The sequence below is a fragment of the Eulemur rufifrons genome, chromosome 28 (genome assembly GCF_041146395.1).
Source record: "Eulemur rufifrons isolate Redbay chromosome 28, OSU_ERuf_1, whole genome shotgun sequence".
Lineage (NCBI taxonomy): Eukaryota > Metazoa > Chordata > Mammalia > Primates > Lemuridae > Eulemur > Eulemur rufifrons.
In genome coordinates this window covers 39,285,767-39,303,526 of record NC_091010.1, presented here as the reverse complement: position 1 = coordinate 39,303,526, position 17,760 = coordinate 39,285,767, and the positions used below count along the sequence as shown (strand labels likewise).

The 17,760-nt window shown below is 35.2% G+C and overlaps 1 protein-coding gene across 3 annotated transcripts in view; it reads right to left on the bottom strand.

The window, feature by feature from the left end:
* Nucleotides 1–7,683: 7,683 nt before the first annotated feature.
* The window catches only part of KIF20B (kinesin family member 20B), a 61,164-nt gene continuing 51,087 nt past the window's right edge, over nt 7,684–17,760 (bottom strand). For all 3 annotated transcript variants that reach the window (XM_069459824.1, XM_069459825.1, XM_069459826.1), the window contains 5 exons: nt 16,527–16,724; nt 14,177–14,278; nt 13,707–13,857; nt 9,496–9,638; nt 7,684–8,286 (listed from right to left, as the gene is read on the bottom strand). In XM_069459824.1, the coding sequence (XP_069315925.1) occupies nt 8,209–8,286; nt 9,496–9,638; nt 13,707–13,857; nt 14,177–14,278; nt 16,527–16,724 (672 nt within the window). In that variant the 3' untranslated portion in view covers nt 7,684–8,208. The remainder of the gene's footprint in view (nt 8,287–9,495; nt 9,639–13,706; nt 13,858–14,176; nt 14,279–16,526; nt 16,725–17,760) is intronic.

Here is a 17,760-nt window from a genome sequence, read left to right as displayed (position 1 = left end):
AAGGTAATTGGGTGAATGAGATATATTTTTTGCCATATGTTATTATTTAAATTAGTTCCTGGAATTTTCACCACTGGTGGCAAGAATTTCTTTGGTTGGTAAGCAACAGTACCAAAGATAATTTTACCTATCTTTCCACATTTTTGCACTGTTTGGTGTATATTACATAAATTGGAGTTGGTGCAGATGTAAAGTCAGAGAACGGATTTTGTGGAGGGCCTTTTTCACTGAGAAGTGCTTTGTCTCCATCTGGTGGACAATCGTAACTTTGCAATGTGCATATACTTGCTCTCCAGTATAGATGCACATTAGGATCAAGAGTGGTGCTTATAAACAATCCAATACCCAGCCCCTACCGTGACCAATTCAATGAAAGGATGTGGGTAGAACTCAGGGTCAGTATTTTCTTTTTAAGACTTGTAGACCATTTCATTGTTCAATTACAGTTAAGAACCAATGAGTTAGAAGAAGCTTTAAATCAGTCATGAATACTGGACAATCATTCCCTGTGTAAGACTGCCATAAAGTAAAAGAGCAACCTGTGTAGGTAAACTATATAATATTCCAAAGGCCTTTTTATACCTTCCAGAGGAGAAATAATTAAGGAGTTGCTAGCAATATAAAAAACCCAAATCTAAATTGCTTCCCATGTAACTCTTCCTATGATGAGGCAGAATGTGCTGGGCAAAGAGATATGCAAACACACACACACACACACACACACACACACACAGAATATCAGACTTGTACCTGAACAAAACTGTCAAGTACAGACCACCCTTCATATCTTCATATCCTCGAGTTCCACATCCACAGATTCAACCAATTACAGATGGAAAATATTGAGAAAAAAAATAATGCAAGAAAAAATATAAATAGAAAACAAGACAGTATAATAACTCTACACAGCATTACATTGTATTAGGTACTATAAGTAATCTACAGACGATTTAAAGTATACGGGAGGATGTGTGTAAGTTATATGCAAATACCATGAAATTTTATGTCAGACCTGAGCATCCACAAATTTTGGTATCTGTGGAGATCCTGGAACCAATCAGCCAAGAATACTGAGGGACAACTAGTTTTATTCTGATTTTGATACCTTACATGTTTACAGATAACTTTCTTACATATATTCTCATTTAATTCTCTCAAGCACTTAAGGTGAATATTTCTTCTTCCCATGAGTGCGAATACTCACCTAAAAGCACAGCACCCTGGAGTGCCATAGGTATCCACGTAGACCCTGCTTTTCTTTTTGTTCTTTAAAACTGACTTGTCTAGTCTGCTTCTTTCTCACCTCACCTTTCTTTTTTCAACTGGTTACAGACTTACTTATTACTCACTTCTCAAACACACAGTTCATAATCTTGAGGGGAAAATACTTCCAAGACATATACACAATAATAGAAGTTCTTACTATATATGTAGCATGAAAGTTCCATTTTATTAATATTACTTTTTATGTATTCTGATTCCAGAATGCAAATAAAGATAAATAGATTCAAACTGGTTGCTAGTCTTTTTAAGTTTCTCAAACCAATTTCCCTTGATAATGGCTCAGTCTCTATGGTTTCAGTTACCCACAATAAACCATGGTCCAAAAATGTTAAATGGAAAATTCCAAAAACAATCCATAAGTTTTAAATTGTGACCCGTTCTGAATAGTGTAGTGAAATCCCACCCGTCCTGCCCAGGACATAAATCATCCATGTTGTATACGATACTACTTAATTATTTAGTAGCCCTCTGGGTTATCAGATCAACTGTCACAGTATCATGATGCTTACTTTATAATAGCCCCAAAGTGCAAAAGTAATGATGCTGGCATATTGTTATAATTGTCCTGTTTTATTAATAGTTATTATTAATCTCTTACTGTGCCTAATTTCTAAATTAAACTTTATCATTAGTATGTATGTATAGGAGAAAACAGTGACAACCCAAAATAAGTGACTGAAGCAAAGATATCAATCAATGGAAGTTTATTAAGCCAAAGTTTGAGGACACATCCAGGAAAAAAATAAGCCATAGATGCATCTGTGACTTTTTTATTTGGGAACTCAGTATTTAAGGGGAGAGGACATATAGAAAGAGAAAAGAGGAGGTGGGTGGGTAGTGAGGCAAATGGTTACATTCTTGTGAGGCCCAGGAAATCTAAATTTTACATAAGGTAAGGCGAATATTTGAAGAGAAAAAGGGATATTAGGAAGAATTAATTATGGAGATCTCTCTGGGTAGGTAGAAGAATGATGGATCTCATCTTATCTCTGTTCTACACCTGGGAAGATGAACTTGGAATCAACATCATCAGTGTGAAATTGAACAGACTGCATTTTTAGAAGCTAGATTTAGACTGCAGACCCAAAGCTGCAATTTGCATGAACTCATTTATGAAAGGCCAGCAAGGAATTTCCTTATAAATGATCTGTGGGGGATAGTCCTTGTAGATGCTTGAGGCCTTTTATCATTCTGTAGGGATCTGGCTAATACATAATGTTAGTAACAGCTATTCATTTGGAAGCGAGTGTTGCATGACTTAGCCTCCAGGCTTGACCTTCCCTTTTGCATAAGGAGTTGGGTGTGGGAGGGTCCCGAGACTTTTATTTGCCTTTGTAAGGGTTCAGTACTATCTGCAGTTTCAACCGTCTACTGGGGCTCTTGGAATGTATCCCCCAAGGATACGGGTGACTACTGTATAGCAGGAAAGCAACCAGAGATAATATGTAAATGGATGGTCCTGGCTGTGGCCTAATAAATGGACCCCTGGTCTACTGGATCATCAGTCAGTGATATGTATCTGGTTCTCATTTGTTTTCTTTCCATTAAAAATTTTGGAGCATCGTGGCTCACTCCTATAATTCCAGTGCTTGGGAAACCAAGACAGGAGGATTACTGGAGGCCAGTAGTTTGAGACCAGTCTGGGCCACATAATGAGACCCCCATCTCCATAAAAAATATATATTTTTTAAAAATCAGCCTAATGTGCTGGCACACCTAAAGTCCCAGCCACTCAGAAGGCTGAGGTGGGAGAATTGCTTGAGCCCAGAAGTTCAAGGTTACAGTGAGCTCTGATCAGACTAGTGCACTCCAACTTAGATGAAAGAACAAGACTCCATCTCTTAAAATAAAAAAAAGATTAGATTAAATGTTTTGACATTTTGGGCTGGATGATTAAAAAGAAAGAGAAAATTTTTTTAATTTCAAAAATGAGTTTTAACTTTAGCTGATCGATAATCCATATGCATATCTCAAGAATGACTTTTTGGTTTTGAGTGGTCATTCATAATTTATTCATTGTCAAATAACTTTTTAAATGGTTGTCTAAGGGCAAGAAGTCCCAAAATAAACGATATATGGAGAGATGATACAGGGGTGAGTATTAGCACATAATTTGCATTCTTGACCCACACACCATTAGGACACTGGCTTAACTACACTAGTTTTATAGGACTAGCAACCATCAATCACCATATTGCTAAGTTGGTGTATAAACTGCACAGAAATTATGTATCTGAAGTTAGATTCCATGTAGAATTTAATCATTCTGCGTCCATATCATGAGGCCCATTTTTGTATTTTATATGGATTTATGTCCTTAATATCCATGGAAAGTATAACCAAAGATTAAAAATGTGCTTTAGAACCAAGACCAAACTGACCAAACCCTTATTTAGCTAATTATAGCCAAAAAGCAATCACTTTTATTGTGTTTACTATTAATTAGAATAGGCTATGCTAGTTCAAGCCTTAGGTTCAGAAAGCCAAAATGATCCCATTTGTGAAAGCTTAGCCTAGTTAACCATGAAACAGGTCTAGGAAAGCCTAAATTTCCTTAGTGAGTTCAATGTTTTGGGAAACTAGGGACTTTGTGTGTGTAAAACTCTGACAGAGTTCATATATTGGTTCAAAGCTGCTAGTCACCTATAATAAAGGACTTTGAAGAATTAACTTAGCCAGTAAGGAGAATTCCAGTCTAATGTCCACTCTGGGGATGTGGCCAAAGCAGATATATTGCAGACTGGACACTTTACAAAATATATGGAGAGGAAGGAAAATGCCCATTTTAATTAACTGTAAACTGGTGATTGCAGTTTACAGTTATAGTGACACTTGGAAGCAGAGATCAAGTAACAGCTAACCGGCTTTTATCTAGCTCCAAACTGGTGATGCGAAGAGAATCAAGATGAAGAAGGCCAGGCAGTCAGGAGGCGAAGTATTATTTCATATGGTAGATCAGGGTAACCAGCACACTTCATTCACTATTGCTTCTGGATGAGACTAAAGGAGACTTGGGTCAGCAAGAACATTAACTATATTGGACTATGACTTTACAAAAACTAAGTGGACTGGCCGGGCGCCGTGGCTCACGCCTGTAATCCTAGCACTCTGGGAGGCTGAGGCGGGAGGATCGCTCAAGGTCAGGAGTTCAAGACCAGCCTGAGCAAGAGCGAGACCCCGTCTCTACTAAAAATAGAAAGAAATGATTTGGACAGCTAAAAATACATAGAGAAAAAATTAGCTGGGCACGGTGGCACATGCCTGTAGTCCCAGCTACTCAGGAGGCCGAGGCAGAAGGATTGCTTAAGCCCAGGAGTTTGAGGTTGATGTGAGCTAGGCTGACGCCACGGCACCCTAGCCAGGGCAAAAGAGCGAGATTCTGTCTCAAAAAAAAAAAAAAAAAACAAAAAAAAAAAAAACCCTAAGTGGACCAAGTAACGAACAAACCTCCTGAAAGCCATAGGGATAAAACATAAGCTTGCTTAATATGCCCACCAATAAATGACATCTTCCTGAATTTCTTTAGAGTTGTTCCCTTGAATTTAATGTTGTTAATCTCTATTGAATGCTTCTGAAGACCAAAAGCTTATAATCAAGAGAGAAGCCAGTAGCCTATATCCTCTTTCCATCTTTAGATATACTCGGGTTTCTTGTGCTTTTAAATAGTATTTATCATCAATTTTTGATAAGCATCTGTTAAGTAACTTATAATCACATAACCTTCTGTAAGAAAAAAATAAAATTTGAAACTTGTAAAACAGATTAGAAAGTGATTATTCTAAGAACTAAAATTTATTTCCTTTACAAAAGGCTTCACAGCAGGATTTCTCTAATGATCATCCCTAGGGCATTTGAAATTAATTCAACTTATACTTACCTTACAAACCATTTTGAGTATCATCTATGGAATTTCAAACTGTCCCCAAAATCTGTTCCTATCAGTCACTTCATCAAGTGGAATTATGAACACTTGTATTTTAAGGTGAGCTTTAATAAAATGCTTCCATTATCAATTCTGTTTCTAACTCACTATTATCTTACAGTTCTTTGTCAAAAGATGCATCTAAAGCATTTTCCAAAATACGCTCTGTTATAATAAAGAGTATACTTACTTTATAGCAAGAAAACAAAATTTTTTAAAATATGTGCTAGAAGCCAGAAACTTTTACTTGGTATTGTCAGTTTTCTAATTTTAGCTACTCTATTCTCCACAGAATACCTCAGTGTATGTGTGTGTGTGTTTTAATTACTTTTTCCAGCTTTGTATTAGATACAGTTTCATACAATAAAAATTCATTTATTTCAAATGGACAATTTATTTTTTAATAATTGTAATAGAACACACAACAAAGTACAGAGCATATCCATTTCCCTTAAGTTTCCTCATATCCTTTGATCCCATCCCATATCCTGACACCAGCTCATTAATCTTCTTTCTCTCACTACAGTTTTGCCTCTTTATGGGTTTTAATTTGCATTTCCCTGATAACCAATGACCTCTAGTATATTTTCATATGCATTCTGACCATTGCTTGTATCTTCTTTAGTGAAGCATCTATTCTAGTCTTTTACCAGATTTTTATTGGATTGGGTTCTCATTACAATTTTAAGAGTTTCTTATATATCCTTATGTATAAATCCTTTGTCTGATTAATGCATTGCAAATATTTCCTTTCAGTCAGCAGCTTGTATGCAATGTGTTGTTTTTTTCAGGTTGCTTTTAAGATTTTCTCTTCATCATGGTTTTCAGCAGTTTGACAATGATCTTTCTAGGTGTAGTTTTATTTGGATTTACCCTAATTAGGATTTGCAGACCTTCTAAGTCAATATTTCTTCATAAAAGTTGGGAAAGTTTTGGCCATTTTATTCCTGTCCTATTTTCATCCTTTTATCCTCTGGATCTCCAATTATATATGTTGTTAGTTCTTTTGATATTTTTCCACAGGACCCTGAGGCTCTGGTTTGTCTTCCATCTTTCTTTTTTTAGACTGTGTTATTTTTCACTCTGATGAAAGCCATAAAAATTATATAAATTGATCTATCTTCAGGTTCACTGATACTTCTTCTGACATCTACAATCTGCTGTTAATTTTATCCAGTGGATTTTTCATTTATTTTACTTTTTTGTCATAACATTTGTTTTTCTTTTTACTTTCCATTTCTCTTTCATTATTGCTTCTCTCATTAAGATGACATTTCCTTTATACCCTTGAACATGTGCATAATAGCTGCTTTAAAGATTTGGCAAAATTCAACATTTGGGCCCATGTTAAGGTTTGTTTTTCTTGACTGCTTTTTTGCTTTACCATAGGACTCATTTTTCTGTTTCTTTTCATATCTAGTAACTTTTGACTACATACCATACCTTATAAATATGTTGTAGAGAATCTGCATTATATTTTCCTCTAAAAGTGCTGATTTTTATTCCAGTAGGCATTTTGATTATTGGCTGGTTACTTTCAAATTATGTGGGCTTGGTTTTATGCTTTGTTAGTGTGGATCTGTGGAAAGCCCAAAGTGTTCTCAAGCCCTTTTAATTTGGCAGGGCTCACCCTCCAAATGCTGTCTCCTTTGAGATCGTGATTTCAGATCTATATTAGATCTTGATTTTAATCTATATTAAAGAGTCAAGGCTTGATTTTAATCTATATTCTGGAATGTGGATGCTTATTTACAGTATGAGAGCTGAAACAAGAAAGCAGGGTGTGCCTTATTCAATCTCAGCTAGGAATGTACATGTTAGGAAACTCAAATTGTTTTACCACTCTGCACATAGCCACAAATGACCACAAAAGTGCTGTATTAATCTTGGGGTTACAAAAAATTTTAGCAAGTAAGCAAATTTGCAAATATAGAATCCACGAATAATGAGAGTCAACTTTTTTTTCCTAGATAGCATAATGACAACATTTTAATGCTTCAAAAAGGTTAAGTGTAATATAACTATTTTAATGGAAATTTTCCCTAACTATAATGTAAGTGCCTCCTAAACAAGAACCAAAGATAACTTTTCTTACTAACTCAGGGTCATCATTATAATAATCAACCAAACAACGCTAAAATCCAATGAAATCTTTAAGGTTCTTAGATTTAAAAGCCCGAGTTGGCAACAATTCTTGAGGTTTCTGCTTTGTGTTTTTTTGCCTCTATTGATGTTTTTTAAAAAACCAATACCTTAACGTACCTTAGTGGTATGACCTTGCAGAAGTAAACTTTGTGGGTCTTGGTTTTCTCATCTATAAAATGAAGAAATGTATTTCTTAGGTCCCTCCAGGTCTAAAATAATATTTATTTTCTAGCTGTCACTGTTTTGGCTTCTAGATGCTATCCCCTCTTCCTTTCTAATTTTCTAAGCTTCCATGTCCTGAAAACAATCTGAAAGCAAACTCTATTAGATCATTAAAAAATAAAAGACATTCTAACTAAAGACTTGAGATCTTTCCTAAATAATGTGCACACATATTTTGGCAAATAGAGGACCGGTATACACTTACTCCCTAAATTCTAGCTATAATCCAAACAGATAGGTAAAATCAGTTACACATCCTAACAGATAAAGTAAAAAACAACTCATAAGACATAGTTAAGTATAAGGAAACCAAATAACCTGACCTGTCACATCATGTATAGAAAAATAATAATAACAGCACGTTTCCTAGAATCTTCACTGATCCAATACCTGAGATAATAGAGAAACACACACAGTTTGAAAAGAAGCTATTATTTAAAAGCCTTATAAAAATACACAAGCAAATTGATTGTTGACTTATTTATTGAATTAAAATTATACTATGTATAAAATAACAATCTATATGCAGAGGGATTTAAAGTGTCACAATATATACAATTATCTTTACAAAGTCAGGATGCAAGTTACAATGATTCTAACTACAAAATTTATATTAAAACGTTTTCTATAAGTGATTATTTCGTTGTTTTTTTTCGAAGTCGTCGTTTGAGAATCTGGTGATCACTCTCCTTCAGTTTTGGGTCCATTAGAATCTGAAATTAACAATTGCACAGTTTTTCAAAAATTAAGTGAAAATAAAAGTTTGTTTATAATGAATAAGACATGTTCATGTGCTTAATAATTGAAATAATAGATACATTAGAGCAATTTTGTGCTCAGATTATAGGCATACCATCTTCTATAAATACACATGCCTAAAAAACAATAGATTTTGTAAAAGATTCTTTCAACACTACCTAACTCTGGAATTAAAATAACCTACGCTCTGTATTGAATTCAGGGCATATATAGCTTAAAATAATTATTTAAATATTTGAAGACAAGTAGCTCAAATAATTTTTAAGAAATGATCTTTCATGGCAACAAGTGTGTAACTCAGAAAGTAGAAAGCACATTATACTACAACTAAGAAAAGAAACAATTTTCAGCCAAGGGAGGAAATTACGTACTAATCAGACAGGTGGTAAACAGTGACTGACAGAATAGTACAGCATGCCCTAATTGACCCTAACTCTTTACCACTTGCCTTCAAGTGCCAATCTCATATCTAATAGCTACTGTTGCAAAAAAGGTTTCTCCTGATTTTTCTTGGCCACTTCCTTTTGAAGCTTTTTCCTTTAATTATTTTTCTACCTTCACTTTCATCTACTAAGCAAATGCAAACACAATAGAAAATTAGAACTTTCCCTGTAACAGTACAGACTGTTCGGAGTGAGGAGAATGAGTTATGGAGTCAGGGTGACAACTACAGTCTTTTTTTAATAGAAGCTGGAAGGCTCAGAGGAAAGATGAAAGGAAATGGCTGAATGTCAATTCTATATTTTTACCACACACACTTGGGCCTAGATTTGCACAACTCTTGTGATAAAATAACAAAAAATAGATGTTAGAGGCAAATAAGTTACTAAATAGTAATAATTCTACTGATGGAAATAAATTCCTCTGATGAGTTTTCAGATGCAAATGCATGACACTAGCATACATTAATTGTATAACTACTGAGTTATATTTAATTAGCATACATTTAACACACTGAGATAAAAATTTAACACTGAAACTAAAAGTATGGCCTTTAAAGCATGTGTTTTAAGAGAGCTGATCTAAAGAACAGAAACTCAAACCATTGTAAAAAATTACAAAGAACACGAACTTTCTTCTGGGAAGAGGCTTCTTAAATAAATAAATAAAAATAAAAGAACATAAATAGTTTTACATTGATGAAAACTGAAATATTAGCTTACCACTTGGCCTGATATATCAATAGGAGATGAAATTTCATTTGTGTATAATTTCCGTTTGGCTCGTTTTGGCTGAGACACATTTTCTTTACTTGCTTCTACATTTGAGAGCTTTGAAGAGCTCATTGTTTCAATTATCTTCTTTGCTGGAAATAAAAATGTTAATTAGTTCCTAAAACAAATAATTTTCTATTAATAACTTCAAAAGTTTGAAATTCTTAATAAAGAAAGAACATATACAAATAAAAAATACTGCAATATATATATGATAAAACAACATGCGTGGACAATTCACAAAGAAAAAAATAAATGCCAAAGAAACATATGAAATAATAATGCAAAAAAAAGCAAATAAGCAAAATATTTAACTAATGTTCAACATAGTAAAAAGATTTTGGTAAATCATATTACACCAGTAAAATTCTGGCATCTTTAATGATTTGGAAAAGGTTTATGCTATGGTCAGCAAAAGAGTAGAATACATATATAGTGGACCACGTAGCATTAAAAATAAGGTGGTAGATTATCTAGTTCAGTGCTCATGAATAAAGATGTCCAATAAATATTAAGTAAAAACACTTTGTAATTATAAACCCTTTACTTTTATTTTTTTTTTATTTTTTTTTTTTTGAGACAGAGTCTCACTCTGTTGCCTGGGCTAGAGTGAGTGCCGTGGCGTCAGCCTAGCTCACAGCAACCTCAAACTCCTGGGCTTAAGCGATCCTACTGCCTCAGCCTCCCGAGTAGCTGGGACTACAGGCATGCGCCACCATGCCCGGCTAATTTTTTGTATATATATATTTTAGTTGTCCATATAATTTCTTTCTATTTTTAGTAGAGACGGGGTCTCACTCTTGCTCAGGCTGGTCTCGAACTCCTGACCTCGAGCGATCCACCCGCCTCGGCCTCCCAGAGTGCTAGGATTACAGGCGTGAGCCACCACGCCCGGCCAAAACCCTTTACTTTTATAGTTCACACACACACACACACACACACACACATATACACACTAAAGGACAGAAACCAAACTGTTAACAGTTAACTCCTTCTCGGAAGTAAAATAGCAATTGTTAAATTCCTTATTCTTTACAGTTGCTTTGTTTTTTTTTTTTAATGGACAGATATTAATTTTAATACAAAACATACCTCCATTTGGAAAAATTCCTAGATAAAAACTCCATATACATATGATATCAACTATATATTTTTTTAATTTTCTAAAAGTTTAAGAAAATATACCAAATTGAGAGTCTACTTGGCAAGGGCTGAGCTGAGCTTGAGAGCTGAGCTTCCAGACATCAGAGTAGACAATCAGGACAACTAGCCAAAATGAAAGTAACACCTCAGCTTCTTAACCACATGTTGCACTAGTATAAGCAAGAGGCTAAACCTGAGAAAGCACCAACTCCTCCCATCCTCTTCTATACTGCGCCATGGAATGGTATGCAGCCTAGGGTCAGGTAGATCAGCATAGAAGTGGGGATCATCTTACTGCCCAGGCAGCCCCAAGTAGTTTTATGAACCTTGGGGCTGGAGGCTGGGTGGAGGGTGGGGAGAGCTACGAGTAGAAAAGTACTGAGTCACAGTGGAGAAAAGTGTCTTCAAGGTTCCTTCCCCTTCCCCTCCCTAAGAAGGTCTTGGGCAGAGATGTCTGAGGAAGGCCTCTGTGGAAGGCCCTATGGAAGGCCCCAGTATAGAAGCTCTGAAGGCAGGCACCCAGGCTAAATCTGCAGATAAGTGAAACAGCACAGTTAGCCTGGAGACCTGGACCCTTGATTGTCACTCTAATAAGAGACTATAATTCACTAGCCATACACCAAATCTGGTGTAGAAAGGGAAGCTTTCCCTCAGGTCTATCAGGTAAGTTTTTATAATTGCCTGTGGTCATGCCTGGGGGCGGGGTGGGAATCACACATATGATTTTGGCCTGAAGCCACTACTCTATACGCCAATCACTATACTAAGAGCTGAGGGTATAAACTAGACAGTTTGTTCTTGTGGAGCTTATATTTTAGTAGAAAAGAAAAAAAAACAAAGAATTATGGTTTAAATAAGCGCTAAGAGGAAAAAAATAGGACTGAGTAATAAAGAGTAAGTGAAGCTGGGGATGAGGGTTAATAAAAGGGTGATGAAGGAAGGTGTCTCCCTGATAGCAGAGCTGGGTAAAGCCAGGGTGTGTTCCAGAGGAAAAAAAGCACAAGAGACAGCAAAGAAAGCAATGATATCAAGGCAAAAAAGAAGTCTGTATATTCTGGAACTGTTGGAAGCTAGAATTGAAGCTGGCTAGTTACCAAACCATAAAATAACAGGAGATAAGATGGAGAGAGAGAGAAAGTGTCAGAAATCAGATCATTCAGGGGAATGGGAAATCATATTAAAGGATTTAAAACAGAGGAGTAACATAATCCAATTTGTGTTTAGAAAAGATGGCTCTGGCTGTCCTGTGCTGAATGCATAGGAGATGGGCAAGAGGGGAAAGCTGGCAGACCAGTGATGTTGAGTGATGGCCTAACAGTGCTTATCAGAGCAACAGAATTTTAAGTAAGAACTAAATCTCTCTTTTTTTCTTTTTTCTCTATATTCCCACATGACCCACAACAACATATATGTATTGCAGCTACAATCCAAAATAGGGATTTATATTCCTGGGGGAAAAAAAAGAAATCCATGTCAGGTATATTGGAAGGGAAGCTGATAAAGAACTGAGTCAATCAAGTCAGGGAGACATTGCCCTTACTTGATTACTTACTTAAATTATAGATACCGCCCTTTCCTTGAAAATAAGTTTCTTTTTAATATTTAAGTGACAGTCAATACAATTTAAATAAAATACATAAGAATCTAAAACAAGAAGTCCTTCCTCTCCAAATTTAGACATTTAACAGTTTGCTGTTTGTCCCTCCAGAAATTTTCTGTGTATCTATAAATATACATCTATATATTTTCTATACCTATAAAACTATAGATTTAAAACAATATATTTTTTGAAAAAATATACAAATGGGTCTAATAGTTCTGAAGTTCCCAAACTATGCACTAAGGCATGCTGCAGCAAACTCATAGGAGCACCTCAGGATATTTTAAATCTTCAAGGAAAACAGTGATCATCGATAGCCCAAGGTTCACATTTGAAAATGATATTGAATGACATTTCTTTTGATGATGACATTATCTTTGCAACCAGGATTTTCAGAAGCTGAATTTTCAGTAATTGTTTGGCCTTAAGTTCTAATAGATGAGACTATTAGGTGATTCTTTGGATGTAGGGGCATGATGAAAATTAATTACTGAAACATTAAGGGCACTGTGAACCAAGATAGTTTGGGGACCTCTGTGGTAAGTTTTCACAGAAAGTATTTCCATGTAACCTATTTGACTCAGTTCAACTGCCCTCTGCTTCTAGTCCCTTTTCCTCCCCATTCTTCCTACCTCTGGTGTCTAATTCATGCTATTGCTACCACTCAGGTAAGCTCACAAAACCCACTCTTCCATCCTCCCTCCCCTACCCCTGCCAAGTAGTCCTTCCACATTCTATAGGCCAGATGCATATTGCAAGCTGTAATTGCATGAACATTCCCTACACTTTTCTGGTACTCTTCCAGTGTTAAAACCATTCCCTCTGGTGGATGGACATATGTACATACACACATATGTGCATGTGTGTGTATGTAGTATATATATTAAAACAGATATAAGTATTAACATGTCCACATTATATTGTAAACAAAAAACACTAGGCATACTGTTTTTGCAACTGAACTCAATAGGTATGTATAGAACATATATGTTTTTGACATATATAAATAAGTAGTACTTACATATGCATGGGGGAAAAACAATAGAAGGACATATACCATAATGCTAATAGTAATTACCTCTAGAGGGTGTAATCCTACCAAAATTTTAATACCCAGGGTAAATCCCATCTCCTCCACAAAATCTTCCCAAAGCTCCCTAACCAGAAGAGCTCTCTTCCCTTCAATACTATCATACCACTTTGCTTGAACCTCTGTTACTATATTAAGTAGCTTGCTCTAGATCAATTACTTAAATATAAGCCTTTCTCCTCAATACATAGTGAATAGTACCTAGCATAGGACAATGCCTGTTTGAAGTATAATACTCACTGAACATTTGTTGAGTTTATATACCAATTAGGTCTCAGAAAGCCCCCTACATCTTAGAAAAGGTCATTTTATTAATTTTCTGCAAACCTTTTGATTGAAGAATTGTTGGAGAACGTTGTATGAAGTCTCCAAATTTCTGCAGAGTTCCTTCTTTCTTCTTAGTGGCCAAGTTTACACCAATTGTGGATGCCTGACTCCGTAAAGAATATGTTTTCTTAGATGATGCACACGTAGAAACCTAATAAACAAACATGTTTTGTTATTGTTGATGAGAAATGTTGGAAGGAAATAGTTATGGCCACAGATGAATTAAAGAGGCCAGAGACAGGGAACTTGGAATGAAGTATAAGGGCCGGAGAATGGCAAAATGGGTTTGATAGGCAGTGTGTTAAAGTCAGAAGTAGACACATGAAGAAGTTCCTGCTACTGGCCAAATACTAAAAGTGATATTCCAAGCTGAATTAGCTGTATAGGAAACAGAAGATAAATGAATTACATTTAGATGCAACTGGATTTCTGGATAATTGCTACAATTTTGGACAAATTAAAAAACAAACCTTTTGTTCCTTTTTGACAGAAGAATTTCTATGCTCCAAAACAGAGAACTTCAAATTAGTTCTGGGTGTAGCATTCTTCTTATTTTCACATTTCACCAAGTCCTAAAAATAAAGAATTTCAGCACCAGTTAATTTCTTAACAAAATTTTCTTTCTCTAAACTCAAAAAAGATAATCTGTGAAAAGTCATATTATCACTTAAGACAGTGGTTCTTAACTGGGGGCAATTTTGACCTCAGGGGACAATGGTAATATTTGGAGATATTTTTTATTGTCTTTGCCAGGGAGAAAGGGGATGTTATTGGTTATGAATGGGTAGAGGCTAGTAACACTGCCAAACACCTCTACAATGTACGGGATAGCCCCTACAACAAAGACGTATCTAGCCCAAAATGTCAATTTTGCTGGGATTAAGAAACCCTAACTGAAGGTGTGACTTTTTCACACACATTATAAATAATGCAATTATATAAACTAAATGAAAAGCATAGAAAGGATAACACCTTTTATTTGAACTTCATCTTTAAAATACAGCATCTTTAATATATAGCACAGCAACATACCCTGCCCCTTACTCCCAAATAATATTAATACAAGCATCTAAGACCTCTCACTGAAATTTGGTAACATCAAAAACAAAATAAAACAAACAAAAAAACCTCACAAAACTTCACATAAGCACAAACAAAATATGAAAATTAAGAAATTTATAATCTTTCTTCTCTATTAAACAGGCATGGCATCCTTACACTTCGTTTGCCCACATAACCTCACATAGGACAAAGCCTTCTATAGATATATTCACTGACTTGAACTACTGCAAATCCTAGTTGTACCAAAGATCATAAGCATAAAAAAGGGAAAAAGGCAAGAAGAAAAGAGAGAAAAGATCATGGCTAAACCTCAGAATCCAAGTGACCAAGTAGAAGTCATAAGGGTCATAAGAAGCAGACTCCACAAAAGGGGATAGATAGTAATCATGGGAAACAAATGAAGAAAGACTATAATGCTAGGCCACCACATTCAGAGTGTTCAGAAAAGAGCTCCTTGTAGTATAAACTGGATTAGAATATAGCATTGTATAAATGATTTTCATGAGGATCCATATACTGTTTATTACAGCAGTGAAGATCTAGCAAAATCAGTTCAAAATTTTAAATTTCTACATGATGTATCGACAACAATCTGTAAATCTTTTCTGAAATACACATGAAGAAGGGTATATACCAACAGTAAAATGAATATAATATTTGCATTTAGCAAATATGGAGTGATTACTACACTCAATTTTTCCTTTTCCCTTGAAAAAAACAGATGAAGAAAAAGTCAATATAAGTGATAAAACTCAATTACTTAGTGTTTTAATGGTATTTAAAATGTATTTAAAAAATTAAATAAATATCGAACTTATAAGACTCTACAATACAATTTCTTAAGGTGTATGTGTAGCAGGAAAACTATGCTAAATAATATTCACTCAGCAAATTTATTACCTGACAGAGAGCCTCAGGAGTATGGTTAATACTATTTCTACTCTTCTACCAGCTTAAAAATATACTACTCTTTAAAGGAGTAAAAGAAAGTTGGAGAAAAGTTATTTTGCTAGAGAGTGTATAATTAGTTTTAAACTTAAAAAACAAGTTACTTTAAAAATAAATATCATCATTTATTATGTATCTACCATATGCAGAGCAAAGGCTAAGCATTTTAAACACAATAATCCATTATTTCAAAAAGAAGGAAACAGGATCAGAAAGCTTATGTGACTTGCCAAATCTGCATGGCTAGGATACAACAGAAGCTTTGGCAGCTCTACAATCAAGAAGGGGCAATAAGAAGAGGTAAATATAATAGCCTACCACTACCTAGAGGCCCAAATTTTAATACTGGCTGACAGAAAAAGAATTTCTCTTCCAAAATTTGCTCTGACCATAGAGACTGAAGATTTTAGTTAAATGACAAAGATTGTACTCAAGCAAGTTAGCCATTTTAGTTTCTCTAATTTCTGCATCAACCCTTTTTCTCTACAACTGGAAGGAAGGTGACTAAGTGTGAACAGGACTGGTATATTTAAACAGCTCTCCAGTTAAATCCAGCATGATGTGATCTATCACAGTTTAGCTGAAGCAAGGGATAAGATATAAATTTTAATATCCATAGCTTTTTGTCTGAGGACTATTAAACCACAGTGATATTCTGAAAGGGTATAAAATATACCATAAATTGTGATTTTGGTCTCTAAAAGTAGTGCCTACAAAGAGGACAGCAGTGTAGCAGAGCTTTACCTACACTCTGTAACTGAGCTTAGTAATAAGAAGCTTGTTAAATTTATTCATCAGTTAAGTATTTACCTCCTCCATTTCATTACTCTTCCTCTTCCGAGCCTTGGAAATCTTAACTGTCACTGGTGTGGTACAACCAGGGTGTTTCACGGCCATTTTGTTTGGCCGTAAAGGTGTAAATTGAATTTCTAACTCAGGCTTTGGAAATCGAGTACTTTGATCATTTTCTGTTGATACTTCACAAGAGTCAAGGACTACAGATCCATCCTACAACAGAATTAAAAAGGAAAAAAAAATTTACTTGTAGAATATGAATTTATAAACGACAAAGAACTAATTCTGTCAAATGCCTATTCAAGACAATGAATTGGGAAAAATAAGTAAGTGTGTTGGGCCACAGCAAGGTCAGAAAGATTGAGTTATCTCTATCCTCTCCAGGTTTATACATGGTATGTTAAAATTGGGGGAAACTCAGAGATCAATATTTCCCAAACTTGTGTGATCACAAGAATTCCCTGGAGAATTTGTTTAAAAGATTCCTGGACCTTACATATACCATAAGCCTATTAAATCAGAAATCTCCAAGGCAGAAAGCTAGGATTTTTAATAAGCACTCCAGTTATGGCAGATTTAAAGTTGGCTGCAAATTCTTTGCTACCCCTCCCATTGAGAGATAGACTCTCCTTCTCCTCTTCTTGAATCTGGGCCTTAATGACTTCTATGGCCAATAAGATGTAGTAACATCTGGTCCTTTTAAGGACCATAACATTTTGGTCATTCTAAGGCTCAATCCTAAGAAGCATTGCAACTTCCATCCTGTCCTCTTGAGACACTTTTGAAAACACTTCTCAAAATGCCCCATCTCAGAATCCAGCCACTGTGCTGTGAGAGGTCCAGGTCCAAGCCACCAGCAGAGGACACATATAAATCAGTGGAACTTCCAGAATCAACTATCAGCTAAGTGAATGAATCATTTTGGACTTTCAGCCTAGTTAAATACATTGATTTTCATGAAGGCAAGAAAAATACAGAATAGCACAATATGATTCCCAAAACTGGAGTATATAACAACTGCTGGAATTATATATAGGAAATTGGAACCAAGAGGTTTTTAAGGCAACATATATAAACTTATGGAGAAAGAAATGTTCCATTATATGTGTTTGTCCACGCAATGAAGAATTAAACCTTTGTGGGTCAACTTCAAACTTTTCCACAAACTTTATGATTTGTATTAGTTCCTAAGGTCAATGCTAATTAATTAAAACTCTACAAAGAACTATTAAGGAAAGATCAACATAAA